The sequence below is a fragment of the Equus przewalskii genome, chromosome 3 (genome assembly GCF_037783145.1).
Source record: "Equus przewalskii isolate Varuska chromosome 3, EquPr2, whole genome shotgun sequence".
Classification (NCBI taxonomy): domain Eukaryota; kingdom Metazoa; phylum Chordata; class Mammalia; order Perissodactyla; family Equidae; genus Equus; species Equus przewalskii.
In genome coordinates, this window is record NC_091833.1 from 80,383,442 (window position 1) to 80,399,453 (window position 16,012).

Here is a 16,012-nt window from a genome sequence, read left to right on the forward strand (position 1 = left end):
GAATAGAGCATCTCCTAAATAGAGAGGCATCTACTCAAGCTCACAGGATACACTTTCTTCAAATTAGTCGCCACAATGACATTTTAAAAATTAATCTTTTTGAGGTATAATTTAAGTTTTCACTTCAAATGTCGGCTTTATTTTGATTTTTTCCCCCAATCTTTACTCAGATCCCTCTCTTCTGTAAGAAATGCTCCATAATTTCTGTAAAGCCTTGTAGAGCTATCTTATAATGTGAAACATGCAATCTTAAGACCTTGAGTAACACTTTTTTTTATGGAGTTTTCTGACTCAAACACGTCTTCATCTTTAAGACTCAGAGTTACACCTTCTTCCTAGAACGTCCAACCCGAATACATCTTCGTCTTTTTTCATTGTTCCATTTTTGTTTGTATTATCTCATGGTTGGGATTATAAATTCTTCAAAGAAGATGGCTAGGTCTTGTGTTTCTTTTGAGTCCAATCTGTTCCTGCTATACTGCTAGGCACACATGTGCACTCATGAAATAGCTGAGCTGGCATCATGTCATGGCTTTTAATATTGGGTTTGCACTCATAGTCCTGGATTCAAATTCTGATTCTGTCATTTCCTACCCAATAACCTAGGCACATTATTTAACCGCACTGAACCTTTTTTTTTCCCTCATCAGGAAAATGTAGTACCAAACCCTCAGAGAGTTGCTGTGAAGATTGAACTAAACAATCCATAGAGAGCCCCTAACACAGCCTGTGACACAAAAGTACATGCCCAGAACTTTTTAAATATTCTCATCATCAGTTTGGGCCTGTTCAAATAAAAACCTCCAAAACTGACCATTTAAAATGCAAGCATTCTAATCTGAAGTATTCACAGAAGTTACTGAAATTATTCCATGGTGCTGGCATATTATAGGACTTGGGTTGTTTCAAGGTAGTCGTGTGAAATTAGACTTCTAATACCAAAGATGCTAAATAGAAAAACACAGAAATCTGATTATTAATGCTTCCTTACACAGTTTAGGTTATCGTACATTTTCTAAATCAATGTGTGTATAGGAATGTGTGTGTGTGTTTATGAATGTGTGTGTATATGAATGTGTGTGTGTATGAATGTGTGTGTGTGTGTATATGGATGTGTGTGTGTGTATATGGATGTGTGTGTGTGTATATGAATGTGTGTGTGTGTGTATGAATGTGTGTGTGTGTGTGTGTGTGTGTGTATAAATGTGTGTGTGTGTGTGGATGACTTAAACCAAACTGTTTTAAGTAATTGAGTCTGTTGAGATAGTATTATGATTACTGTGATATTTTTGTTAACAGTCAAGACGAAGAAGAACAAGATGGTTTTCCAGAAGTACAGACATCACCTCTACCGTCCCCATTTCTTTCTGCCATAATAGCCGCTTTTCAGCCAGTAGCTTATGATGATGAAGAAGAAGCCTGGCGCTGCCATGTCAATCAGATGCTGTCTGACACTGACGGATCCTGTGCAGTGTTTACTTTTCATGTGTTTTCTAGGTTGTTTCAGGTCAGTGAGCTTTAAGGTTTCTGAATTCATATTATAGTTACCTGATAAAATTATGGGTTTGGGGGGGTCTAAAATCAGTATCTCAAATATTAATATTTCCACTGATTTTTTTTCCTAAGATAATGATATTATTTAAATTTACATTTTGACATTGTAGTATTGCTGATACATTATATAATGACTAGTACAGGTATCTCCCCTAAGGTAATTACTAGAATTTCAAAACATCTGTTAAATTTTCTGCAGTATGCTAGGCACCATCAGGGATGCCAAAGAAATATAAAGTTTGGTCCCTGCCTTCAGCGAGCTCACAGTCAATACCATAAAACAGTTTATAATAAAGTGTTAAATTCATTGGCACTTTCGTTACTGTGTGGAGACCTTAAAAATTTTAGTTAAGGTTGCTCCCAACCCTGAAAATAAGAATAATATGAGCTACCATTTATTGACTACTCACTACCTGCTAGGCATTATGCTAAATGCTTTACATTAAGTAGATAATTCTTACAACAGACCTATGGAATGTAGAGATATTTTTAACGTTCTGTGGCCAGAGAAACTAAGGCACAGAGAAAAACCACCATTTCAGTCCTTATCCTCTGAACTACCTACCGTCTTCCCGCCCTACCTAAGCAGAGTTTGCCCATGTTGGAAGACCCAGCTAAGTACATGTGCTCCCTGAGGCTTTCCCAACTCCTCCGACCTCCAGTCTCCCTCTGGGAGGTTCTTTGGTGCTCATTAACTGGAGCATTTATTTATTTGATTCTGTGGTTTTTGCATTACTACTTGGTTTTCTATGTATATTTTTTTCTTTACAGTGATATGGTAAGTTTCTTGATGTCTGGGATTGTGGCTTATGCCTTTTTTTTTTTTAAATTAATAACACCTAACAGTGCTACACATAATGTAGGTACACATTAACTATTTGTATAATTATATTATTGATAATATAGCCTAATTCATTGAGTGGGTCACGCACTGTCGGTTATACGTAAATGAATATTCTTAAGTTCTGAGAAGCTACTACACTTGATGCATTTTTTTGATGTTAAAGTCAGAAGGCAGCTTTTACCGAAAGTTTCTCTCGGGTAGAACTTAACTTCAGAAGAGCTAATTCCTCAGGCATGTGAGGACTTTGTTGCCAAGGACGTGCAGCATGTGTTCCTTCTGTCTCTCCTAATGAAAAGATCTCAGGAATGAGGAGACGAATGGCATCTATCACTGTTTTCTTTTTTCAGTAATACTATTTTGTAAATCTTTGATCTTTTTTTAGAAATTAAACCATTTCCTAAAGAAGTGCCTAAAAACATGGATTTACAGATCAGTTGTTGTCACCATAATTATATATCATTGTCACATTATATACCACTAGAATAATAATTTGCCCTAATTATAAATTACGCTTCTTTACTTAAAGATGAAAAAAGCCCTTCTTATGAAATACTAAACTTTTTCTTATGCTTTTCTCCGTAGACAATTCAAAGAAAGTTTGGAGACATAACTAACGAGGCCGTTAGCTTTCTTGGTGAGAGTCTGCAGCGCATCGGTACCAAGTTTAAAAGTTCGTTGGAGGTGATGATGATGTGTTCAGAATGCCCAACAGTCTTTGTGGATGCTGAAACAGTAAGTCTTTTACATGAGGGCTTTTTATAAAGACTAAATCTGAATGGCATCATTAAGGTATAATTGACATACAACATTATGTTTAGTTTCAGATGCATAACATAATGATTCAGTATTTGTATATTTTGCAAAATGATCACCACAATCAGTCTAGTTAACATCCATCACCATACACCGTTAGAGAATTGTTTTTTCTTGTCATGAGAACGTTTAAGGTTTCCTCCCTTAGCAATTTTCAAATATGCAACACAGTATTATTAACTGTGGTCACCATGCTGTGCAGTACATCCCCAGAAGTTATTTATTTTACAACTGGAATTTTGTATGTTTTTATCCCCTTCGCTCATTTCACCCACCCCCCATCCTTGCCTCTGGCCACTACCAGCCTGTTCTCTGTATCTATGAGCTTCGTTTGGGGGATTTTTTTTTAGATTCCACATTTAAGTGAGATCAGACAGTATTTGTCTTTCTCTCTCTGCCTTATTTCACATAGCATAATGCCCTCAAGGTCCATCCATGTTATCGCAAATGGCAAGATTTCCTTTTTTACAGCTGAGTTATATTCCATTGTATATATACACTACATTTTCTTTATTCATATGTTAACAGACATTTAGATTGTTTCCATTTCTTGGCTGTTGTAAATAATGTTGCAGTGAACGTGAAGGTGCATGTATCTTTTCAAGTTAGTGTTTTTGTTTCTTCTGGATAAATACCCATGAGTGGAATTGCTGGATCATATGGTATTTCTACTTTTAATTTTTTGAGGAACCTCTATACTGTTTTTCCATAGTGACTACACCAATTTACATTCCCACCAACAGTGCATCCTTTTCTCCACATTTTCTCTTCTTTTCTCCACATCCTCGCCAACACTTATTATTTCTTGTCTTTTTGATAATAGCTATTCTAACAGGTGGGAGGTAATATCTCATTGTGGTTTTAATTTGCATTTTCCTGATAATTAGGGATATTGAGCACCTTTTCATGTACCTGTTGGCCATCTATATGTCTTCTTTGGAAAAATGTCTATTCAGATCCTCTGCCATTTTTCAGTCAGATTGGTTCTTTTGCTATTGAGTTGTATGTGTTCTTTATATATTTTGGATATTAACCCTTTATCTAATATATGATTTGCAAATATTTTCTCCCATTCAGTAGTTTGCCTTTTCATTTTGCTGATGGTTTCCTTTGCTGTGCAGAAGCTTTTTAGTTTGATGTAGTCTCACTTGTTTATTTTTACTTTTGTTGCCTTTGCTTTTGATGTCAAATCTAAACATCACCAATGTAAATGGTCTTTTTAAAATATAATTCAGAATTTTAAAGTGTAATGGTTCATATTTTCCACTTGACTATAAATATCTAGCAAAATGCAATTCCAGTATATTATATGTAGTGACTTGTGACTATTTCTGATTCTCACCCTCCCCCACCTGCCCTCACTCTCCACAGAGTCCTAGATGGAGAGGGTAAAACGTCATGTTCTAGAGATGTGAACTCTTCTCAATTCCTCAATGAAAGTGGATAGAAGAGGGCTAGACCTTCCCCTGGGAACAACCCAGAGCTCCTTGGTCTCCCCACTTGGCTTGTTTCTAAGCACACCTGTAGATTATTAAGATAGTTAAAGAATTAAGGTTTAAAAAGCTTCAAGGATGTTACCTTTATGGCATATTCTAGTCTGACCTACCATTTCTTCACTGAGCCAGTTTTTGAAAGCATTTCAAGATGTGCTTGCCCTTGCTGACATCCCTGAAATCCCACTGCACTCCCACTCTGTTTCAGTGAAAGGTCAGCCCTTAGTGAGGGACAGAGTACAGTTAGAGACACCAGCACCAAGTTGGGTTGAAAACCAACCAGCAGAAATTCCATGATCCAAAAGTTGTCAGTCTCATGATTGCGATCAGAAATGATAACCTGGATCACTGTGTTTCTGATTTTACAGCTGATGTCCTGTGGTTTGCTAGAAACACTCAAGTTCAGTGTTTTGGAGTTGCAAGAACACCTGGATACATACAATGCCAAAAGAGAAGCAGCTGAACAGGTCAGTCTCTTTTTACCATGTGAAAAAAGTAGTTTTCTTTTGACACTATAAGTGTTAAGATGGCAGCTGGATAGCTGAGATAGAGAAGAGAGCCTCTTAACACTGGCCTCTGGGTTTTACTGAGAATGGTAGGGCCTTTGAGCTCTCTGTCCAGTGAATTCCTGTTTTTGGCTTTTAGAAATTGGCCCTGTAAGAGCTAAGAGCACAATGGAAAGCTATAGCTTTATAAAAAGCTTCTGTGTGGAGACTATGTAGCTGCTGTCAACATTGCAAGTGGGGAAATGAAAGCAGCATTTCTCTGAGAATGCGTTATGATATTGTGTCCAGAAAATCTGCACCTGTGATGAAGTTGGATCTTTTCCCTGTGGTGTGTATGTATGTGGGTAAAGGGTAGTAGATTATAGGTATTACCTGCGAAGAAATGTTTCTTCAACTCCAATCTGGCACTACAAAACACAGGAGTTCTCTTCCCTGAGGGAACATCCAGTATGTTTTCAATTGGCAGGAGTAGAAGAACTTGAAGAAAAAATGCTTCTCCTTTTCACACAAAATGCATTGAGTAGGCTTTCTTTTTCTAGATAGGAGATGGGTCTTTCATTAATAAGCATTAAATATCTATCACATGTAAAGGCCTCTGAAAAATGAAGCCTAAAACCTGGTTCTTATTCCCTAAATATTCTAGGTAGGAATATAAAGCACAAATACTGTGTGTGAATAACTAGTAACCAAAGGAAAGAATCACTTAAATTGTAGCTATAAATAAAAGTACTGGCAATGAAAGACACATCTCAAGATCGTTCGGGTCTAACAGAGAACTGATGCAGACCAAATGCTACGATTTCCAGAGACCGGTCACTTTGGACTGATAGGAAAACTTCACGGAACAGAGACATGACCTTAGGCCTGACAGATGGTAATTTTAGATGGAGGGATTATTTCAGAGAAAGAATACGGTATGAGAAAATACTTACATTAAGGCTTTCTCCCCTTGTAAGGGGATAGTGATCTTATATTTGGATTGAAAGAATAATGACAGATTGGAGAAGAGGAAAGAGTTTTCAACATGAAGAAAGGATCGTCCAACATCTGGTCATCTAACAAATAACATTGCTATGTCCATTCTTCTACATGTCTTTTACATATATATGCTCAGATACCTGTTGAGTATCTATCTAGGAGTGGAATTGCTGGATCACACTCTAGACACATGTACAGCTTTAGTAGATTCTGCCAAGCAGTTTTCTAGAAGACATTGTATCAATTTACAATCCCATCAGAAGTGTGTACAAGAGTTACCATTGCTTAATCTTTGCCACTGCTTGGTATTGCCAATTTTTAAAATTTTAGCCATTCTGGTGGGTATGTGGTAGTTTTTCATGATATTATTTTGCACCTCCCTGATGACTGTTTGAGCACCTTTTCATATAGATATCTTCATTTAGACATTTTGTCTATTTTGCCTTCAGATACCTTGCCCATTTTTGTAAATGAGTCATTTGTGGTTTTCTTATTGATTTGTAGGTGTTCCTTATTCTAAACACAAGCCTTTTATTGGATATATGTATTACAAATTTTTCTTCCCCTCTCTGTGGCTAGCATTTTTACTATCTTAATAGCCTCTTTCTATAAACAGAAGTTTTTAGTTTTAATTAAGTCCAAGTTATCAGTCTTTCCCATTATGGTTAGTGCCTTTCATGTCTTCAGAAACCTTTGCTATCCTAGAAGCTGTGGTAGAGTGTTACATAACAGTCCTGATGAATCATGCCTCTCTGTCCACACCTCTTTGCAACATGACTTTGCTGTCCCTCCCATCAGGAGATTGGAGCCTATTCTCCCACCTCTTAAGTCTGGGGTGGTCTTGTCACTTGTTTGGACCAAAGTCAGAAGTGATGCTGTACAGCTTCTGAGAGTAGAACCTGAGAGGCCTTTTGCAGCTTCTGCATTAGCCACCATGTTGGTCAGGGTGTAAATTGGGATAAACTCTGGAAAACTATTTGACCTCCAGCCTACTGGAGGATAAGAGGCCACGTGGAGGAGAATGGCGGCGTCCCAGCTGACAGCCAGCCTGGCAGGCATATGAGTAAGTTCAGCCCCAGTCAGGCCATCACATGACTGTAGCCTCATGAGTGACCCTCGGCAAGACCAGAAGAAACTCCCAGCCAACACAGAGATTTGTCTTGTTGTTTTAAGCCATTAAGTTTTAGGGTGGTTGGTTATACAGCAATAGATACATTTACAATAGGAAAACATCAAATACCTACAGATAAACCTAGTCAGAGATGTGCTAAACCTCCACACAGAAAACTTCAAATATCACCGAGAGAAATTAAAGGCCACCTAAATACATGGAGGGCTATACCATGTTCATGAAGCAGAAAACACACTAGTGTAAAGATGTCATTTTTCCACAAAATGATCTGTAGATTTAAGGCAATCTCATTCAAAATCTCAGACAGTATATTAATGGGAATTGACAGACTGATTCTATGATTTATATGGAAATACGAGTGGTTAATAATAGCGCTCACAATCTTCTTGAACACAGTCAGCAAACTAGAGCCCTCAGGTCACATCTGGCCTGTTTCTGTGAATAGTTTTTTGGAACATAGCCGTCCCATTTGTTTACATGTTGTCTATGGCTATTTTTACACTGCAACACAGAATTAAATACTTGCAACAGAGAATATATGGTTTGCAACAACTAAAATATTTACTATCTGCCCTTTACAGAAGAAATTTTCCAAACCTTGTCCACAAAGAACAACAACAAGGTCTACACAACAGAGCTAGACTTCCAGCCAGTAAGACCTATTAAAAACCTCAAAAGTGTAGTACTCATATAAGAACAGACAAATAGACCAATGAAACATGAGACCCACACATATATAATCACATAATTTACAGCAAAGGCGCTATTGCAGTGCAGTGAGAAAAGAATATTCTTTTCAGTAAATTGTGCTGAATCAACTAAATATTTATATGGGGGTAAAATGAACTTTGATTCCTTCCTGAGCTACCATCTCACTATTGCTTGTCCCTTCTGTTCTCTGTTACTTTTTTCTTCCTTGTCTTCTTTTCTATCAACCAAGTATTTTTTTTTTATTAATGTTATGATAGATTACAACCTTGTGAGATTTCAGTTGTACATTTTTGTTAGTCATGTTGTGGGTACACCACTTCCCCCTCTGTGCCCTCCCCCCACCCCCCCTTTTCCCTGGTAACCACCAATCAGATCTCCTTTTCAATATACTAATTTCCACCTATGAGTGGAGTCATATAGAGTTCATCTTTCTCTGACTGGCTTATTTCGCTTAACATAATACCCTCGAGGTCCATCCACGTTGTTGTGAATGGGCCAATTTTGTCTTTTTTTATGGCTGAGTAGTATTCCATTGTGTATATATTACCACATCTTCTTTATCCAATCATCAGTTTCTGGGCATGTAGGCTGGTTCCACGTCTTGGCTATTGTAAATAATGCTGCGATGAACATAGGGGTGCAACGGACTCTTGAGATTTCTGATATCAGGTTCTTAGGATAGATACCCAGTAATGGGATGGCTGGGTCATAGGGTATTTCTATTTTTAACTTTACAACCAAGTATTTTTTATTATTCACTTTTTTCCCTGTAATAGTTTTTTAAGTTATACATTCTTTCATTATTCCTTGTGTCTTCTAAGGATCACGAGTGAAAGCCTGAGATATTTATCAGGACCCCGCCATCTTGGCAGGAATTGAACAATTTGTCTCCCCAGCACCAAAAGACCAGAAATCTTCACTTACCTCTTTAGCCTCCCAGACGCTGCTACTTGGCTTCTTAGCCTGTCCTCCTGCACATAATCAACAGGAAGAGCAAGTGCCCCAAGGAGAAATGCACACAAGCTCCCTTCTCTGCAGTGCCCTTTTCTCCAGGATCTTGGCCCTCAGTACCTCACTACCTTTGATAACCGTTTTTCCGGCCCAGTGAAACTGTAGGCCGCCACTTTCTGTTCAGCCTCTTATGCCTATGGACATGAATAAGCAAATCCTCCGGAGTAAACACTGGTGTCCATGTAGGGCTTGCTTCAGTACTTTCCTCTTCCTCTCTAAGTCCTGGACAATGGTTTTCAGCTTCTCTAGTTGTCCTTGGAGGATTGGCCTTACGCAAGCTCCTCCATCACGCCCAGAAGCCAAACCTCTCCAGTTAAATTTTAACCTTCATTGGAGCTCAGAGTAAAGAAGACATCATGACAGGAAGACTGACTAGGTGTGAACTGGAGGGTATTCTGTACACCAGTGATCTACTGTGTCTTACATACACTGGCTGGAAAGGTGTGTATCTGTACTTTTCAGGCCAGTATGCGGCCATGAGACTATAGGGTTGGGGCTTGTCTTTTAACAGAATAAAAATCAGAAATAATTATGTTAAATAGTGCCCCTAATATGCTGTATCACTAGGCATACAGTATAAAAAAAAATATTTAATAAGCAGCCACTAATCAATTGAAATTATTTTTTTTCCAAATGTATTAGTATACTTAGACAAATTGGACTGGATTAGTGATGATGATTAAGTGTATAGGCATTTTAACATTTTGTGTGACTAAAGACTAACGTAGCAGTTCCGTGATAGATGTCAACTGTATTTTGCTGATATAAAGAAATCTGCTGGAGAGCTTTTGACAATAGCTGCCAGCAGCTGTATCTCACTAGAAAGGCCTAACATGTTTTTCTTCAGAGATGCTGTCAAGCAAAGAGCCTAAGCGCCTGTACAGTCTCAGAGACTGGGATAAAAGGGACCTAAGGTCAAAGAGATTGTTTTGAAATAACCAAGATGTCTAATTTTAATTCTTTGCATGTAGAATGTTATACTACAATTGGGAATTTTAAATGCCCAGTGCTGAAGTATTTTCAAAGAATAAATTGATGTAGCTAGTAGTTTTTCTCAAAGTCCTAATTTAAAAAGTCCTAATGGTTTCTTAGATTTAACATAATAAAACTAGTATATATATCACACACAAAGAAATAGGAAGTCATAAGAACTGATAATAATAATATCAAACTATCAAAACCCAGCTGCTTAACTTGAAAGCTCTTAGCTTTCACTTCTGCTTGGACATTCTGTGAATCCAGTGTTTTTTCCTGCTAAACCACAATGCTATTATTTTATTTTTATTTGACTGAAAAAAAGGTACCTTAAATAAATATCTATCTTTAGGAATAGCCCCTGGCTAAGGGAAAACCACATTTGGCTTCTGTATTCAATATTCTTTGGAGGTAACAGGTTTGTCATTCATTACTGTCCAAAAAGGAAGAAAAAGCAAAACAAATAAGATTTAAAATGGATTTTGGTTTCTGTTTCACTAATTAAAACTGACACCAGTCTTCTGAGAATTACACTCCTGATAAGCAAAGGGACCTGGTGAGTTCTAAGTTGCCTTTATTAAATTGACCAGAGGGAAGCACATCTGTCATTTCCCATCTCACGTTAGACAGAGGTCAGGTATAGATTGTGGAGGTTTCCAATAAAATCTGCAAAATGAAGAATATTCTTTCCTGAAGTGGGCACCACTAGTCCCTGGAGCAGAAGATCGTTTGTGTTTGTTGGTAGACTGTCACAAGTGCACATCTGGTTACGCTGATGCATCATGTGCTTTGGTTTGTTGTATATAAATGATTAGGCTCGAGTGGGGATATTTTATGTCTACAACCAATCCTAGAAATTCAAGTTCACTTTTTTGTGTGTGAGGAAGATTGGCCCTGAGCTAACATCTGTGCCAATCTTCCTCTTTTTTGTATGTGGCACACTGCCTCAGCATTGCTTGATGAGCAGTGTGTGGGTCCGTGCCCAGGATCTGAACCCGTGAATCCTGGGCTGCTGAAGCAGAACATATGAACTTAAACACTACGCCACTGGGCCAGCCCCTCAAGTTCACTTTTAAGTTTGTTGTTTTATATGCGCTGGCTGTTATATTACCAATTTCATTGTGTATTGTGCAATGTCTATTAAAATTTACTGTTACTTATTTCTCTAGTGGTTAGACAATTGTAAGAGGACATTTGGTGCCAAAGAAGACATGTACAGGATAAACACAGATGCACAAGTAAGTTTCTTATTCTTAGTTTTGCTATATTTCTACATCAGGTAAAATAATACATATGCTCAAATGTTCTTATTTGATATTCCTAGAAATAAAGAATATTTATAACACTTTTCATTTTTTATATCAGAACAATCTTTGTAAAAGTTAGGTTCAATGAAATATTGGCTTAGTAATGAAAAATTCACTTTAATAAAAATGAACGATCAGCTGTGACTGAAGCTTAATAACATCCAGTAGGTAAACTTGATGGATATCTGGACAATCCGGGTCAGCTTTTAGTTGTATCTGCCTCTTTAAAAAAAATGTTGTTCTGCATTAGTATTCTGCAGATAAATTGGTCCGGAAAGCAAACCTGAGAGTGATATTATATACATTCATATTAGTTTTCTAAAGGGGAAATTCTGATTAGGTGAATTATGTTTTTTGCTAGTATAAAACTCAGTGAAAATAATAGTAATATATTTTACTAGAGAAAAGTGCACATATATAATACATACATTATATTAAGGGAGGATAAATTAAGACCTACAAATTCGTCCAATAGGAGTGCAACTTCATCCGGGGAGGATGCATTCATTCATCTCTCAACAACCTCTGTGTTTGACATCAGAATTCTAATCTTTTTCAGTGTCAGATTGTTACAGATTTCTGGTCACTGTAAAAGCTGTTGTACTATTATAATAAAAATTTGAAGTTTTTAAAAAACTGAAATGTTGAGAAAATAGGATACTCTCAATAAATGTCAGCTGTTTGCCAGGCACTATACTGAGCATTTCACACCCATTATCTCTGTCCTTCCAACTCTGTCTAGTAGATGCTATAATCGTCCCCATTTTGCAGATGAGGAAATGAGGCTCTGAGAAGCTAATTTATCTAAAATCAGTTAGTTAGAATTGAGATTTAAACCTAGGCAGGCTGACTCCAAATCGTGCACTATTTTACAAAGAAATTGTCAAATCACCTCTGTAAAGAAAGAAATGAGGAAAGATAAGGAATTAACCCTAGACTAGAATTAGATCCTTTGGCTCTAAATCTGTCTTTGCCACTATTTCACCACATGGCTTAAGCACGTAAGAAACTCCTTTTGTCCTGTATAAATTAGATGTTAGACTAAGTGATTCCTTATATCCCTTCTACCTTGAAGAAAATGAGTTCCATCTCCAAGAGTCTGCGTCTGTTCATATAGTTTAAGGTTCCCTCACTAAGTGAAAACTAGAGACTCTGCACATTTAAGACTTCCATTCATATCTTACCTCTCCTTTCATCTTCAGCTCCTTGAGAGTGGGGGGCCCTTTTTACACAACATTATCTACTATCTGTCCCCGTGTAGCAGTATACTCCTTTGCATAATAAGCAGTCATTAAATATTTGCTAAAAAATAAGTGAAGAGAATATGTATGCAAATTTTCATATACTTTAAAAAGCAATAATTGAAAATGTACAATGTTAGCATATTTAGTGTAATTTCTAGTAATTCCGAGCTATAGACTTAATTACGTTTGTGTTACTTCCTACCATCGTGGTGATCATAAACTTTATCAGTGATTTCTTTTCCATTACATCCCAAAGTAGAGGCTGTGGATCTATGCATGTAGAATGAGTTCTCCTGAGAAAGTATTTAGAACTCAAATAGTGGTTTCCATATACAACCATAGAAAGTAAAACCTCAGAAATTTAGATATGCTAATATGTTTGCGGTTGGATTGTGCTCACCTGGTGTTCACTGACTGACCCTCCGTGTAATTTATAGTAAGCTGGAGGGAGCTAAGTTCACGTTTGCTTAGCAAATCCCTTCTAAATTGATAGGAATAAATGTTATATAAACAGTCCTTCAGAGGAAACTATTTAGAAAAGCAGGCTTCCAAAGGGACTTTTAGAAGCAATATTTACATTACGGCCATTGCTGTTTTAATTAGAAGTCATTCTTCTCCATTTATGAGACTAGGTCCAAGTTGCTGTAGATATTTTAATGTGATAGCTTTAAAATAGTTCATAAACTAGATGTTTCCCTATCTATTTTACATACATTATCTCATTTGATTCAAACCTAGTTGGGTTGAATTTCTGAAGTTTCCTAAATTACATTTGGAATGCAACTTAAAACACACATCTACTTTTGATATTTTACCTTCTGACTCAGCACCGATTATGACAACATAGGACCTAATTAGGCAGTAAGGGGTAGGAGGCCTAGAATGAGCCACACCAGAGAGAATCTCATGGGTAAGTATTTATAAGATTATAACCCAATTCTTTTCTGAGAACAGTAATTCACTTATTTTCTAATCAGAATTTTTCTGTTTTACTAATAGAAATTTTATTACACTTGACTTTCTGTTTTTAAAGGCTATAAAAACCTAGATAGAAGATCACTTATAATAGTAAAGTTTCCCAAGAATCACCTTAGTTCGATTTTATTCTTTGTGACTTTTACACTGAAATATAGCCTAAATGTAATTTAGTTATTATTTGGCAAAGAATTTAAAACACCCTGGATTGTTACAGTAAATGTCTAAACAGTTTTATTCTGGAAATAGCATCATGAATTTCTCTTTGGGGTGTAATTAAATGTTCTTCAGTTTCCCTGGGACATCTGTGACCCTAGTTACAATGATTTCTTACACTAATTCTTGGTCTTTTTCTTCCTTTGTATTTTTTGTGACCCGATCACCTTCTTGCTTAGCAAATGGAAATTCTAGCAGTAAGTGACCTGTCTTAATTTATAGACTACTTATCCATGTCAGACAAACTGGTTTTCACTTACCATTGTGATTACTTTAAGGGTGGTGTTTGCCTCAGTTTTGCATAGCCCTAATCCATGAAATGCTGGTCCTATAAAAATAATGAGATTTTATCATTAATACGTACGACTAGCAGTCGCCTTTTTGTACATCTTTAACTAACATCGCCTTTTAAATCTTAATTTTAAAAATCAAAGTGCATATCTTAACTTATCTCACTTCAGTGAGATTATGAAGTGTTTTTTTAGAAAAATGAATTCATTTTTAGGCAAGAGGTTACCAATTTCACTTTGCTTTATCAGGCACTTGTTGATAAATGCAATAAAATAATCATCTTGATGGGCGAAAGCATGTGCATTTGTAAAGTCTTTTCATTATGAATTTGAAGTTTTCAGTTGTAGTGAATCATTTTCAAAGCATCCTATATATTGCCTGCTGAAAAATTCTGTTTGTCTAATGTGAAAATGTGCTTCACACTAAAAATGAATTATGTAACCAACAATAAATTACCTTAATCCCAGTCTTCAAAGCATCTTTCATCTATCTTTCATCAGCTTCAAGTCATATTAACTTGCTTACTATAGCAAAATAAATGCCAAGGCAATTTTAACATTTATTTATTTATAAATTTTTATTGGAAATACAACATCTACTCAAATATCCTGGAAAATAGCACCTAAATTTGATGCATTGTCATTTATCTCTAGGAACTGGAGCTCTGCCGAAGGCTATACAAACTGCATTTTCAACTGCTGCTTCTGTTCCAAGCCTACTGTAAACTCATCAACCAAGTAAATACAATAAAAAATGAAGCAGAGGTAAATATTCAGTTATACGAGGCATCAGTAACTGATTCTAGGAAATTAAAATATATACAATACATATATGCCTTATAGGAGAGCTTATGTCAAAAGTCACTATAGCGAATTGTTTTTTTTCAGAATTGTTTCTTGAAATGATGTACTACTTCAGGACCTATTGGTAAATAAGATAGGATATAGCTGGATGCCATAAAGGTTCAAGACTTTCAAGGTTGCAGTAGCAGCGACAGATCATCTGTAATCGAAAGTCAAGTAAAGCATATCAATTCAATGGAGACACAAAATCCCATCATGAACCCCCCAACACCTTGTCCACATGTTTCTCTAGTTCTTGTAATGAACACAAAAATAAATGCGTCAAAAAACACTTTAAGTGTTGGAAATCATGTCATGAACAGGTTCAGAGGTAGTGACTTCAATCTTTTTTCCCCCTTGTCAATTGCTGGTACTGAAACTATCACTGGGGAAATGATTTAATTTTTTTTAATAGTTAAATAAATTAAAATATATATATACACATACTGGTTTTTTATAAAATACCCTTGGTAAATAACCTTTTAAAATATAAAGACTTTCCTTTACTGTCAAAAAAAAATTTCATGACCCCCCATAACAGTGAATGTATTTTTGCTATGCAAGACGTAGTCTAGACCATATGTTAAAACCAATATAAACATTGGTTACAACCTGTTTTATTACACTTACTAAAATCTGTTGTTTTATCAAGGGTATTTAAAGACCACTACTTGGTGGCTGAAATTATTTATCCCTACTGAATAGAGAACTTGAAATATTAACTGCCCTTAACTACTAAGTTTAACATTTGAAAATAAAATACTACTACCGTCTGATGTGTCGTTACAGCCGATTAAATGCTCTTTTTATTATTGAATATACAAATAGGTCCTTTGAAGGTGTATTTATTTGTTTTAGGTCATCAATATGTCTGAGGAACTTGCCCAGCTGGAAAGTATCCTCAAGGAAGCTGAGTCTGCTTCAGAAAACGAAGAAATGGACATTGCCAAAGCTGCACAAACGACGATAGAAACTGCCATTCATTCTTTGATTGAAACTTTGAAAAATAAGGAATTTCTGTTGGCTGTAGCACAAGTGAAAGCTTTCAGGTAAAACATGAAGGGATTTAAAGGTGATGCCTTTAGACGCGGGCTGGGGGTGTACAAGCACTGGGTTTGGG

The 16,012-nt window shown here is 36.4% G+C and overlaps 1 protein-coding gene across 15 annotated transcripts in view; it reads left to right on the top strand.

Moving 5' to 3' along the window:
* The window catches only part of FRYL (FRY like transcription coactivator), a 245,331-nt gene that overhangs the window by 226,953 nt on the left and 2,366 nt on the right, over window positions 1–16,012 (top strand). For 10 of the 15 annotated variants that reach the window (XM_070614997.1, XM_070614999.1, XM_070615003.1 and 7 more), the window contains 7 exons: window positions 1,300–1,507; window positions 2,981–3,130; window positions 5,073–5,171; window positions 11,187–11,255; window positions 13,939–13,956; window positions 14,704–14,814; window positions 15,751–15,941. In XM_070614997.1, the coding sequence (XP_070471098.1) occupies window positions 1,300–1,507; window positions 2,981–3,130; window positions 5,073–5,171; window positions 11,187–11,255; window positions 13,939–13,956; window positions 14,704–14,814; window positions 15,751–15,941 (846 nt within the window). The remainder of the gene's footprint in view (window positions 1–1,299; window positions 1,508–2,980; window positions 3,131–5,072; window positions 5,172–11,186; window positions 11,256–13,938; window positions 13,957–14,703; window positions 14,815–15,750; window positions 15,942–16,012) is intronic. The other 5 variants (XM_070615000.1, XM_070615001.1, XM_070615006.1 and 2 more) reach the window with 1 other exon arrangement.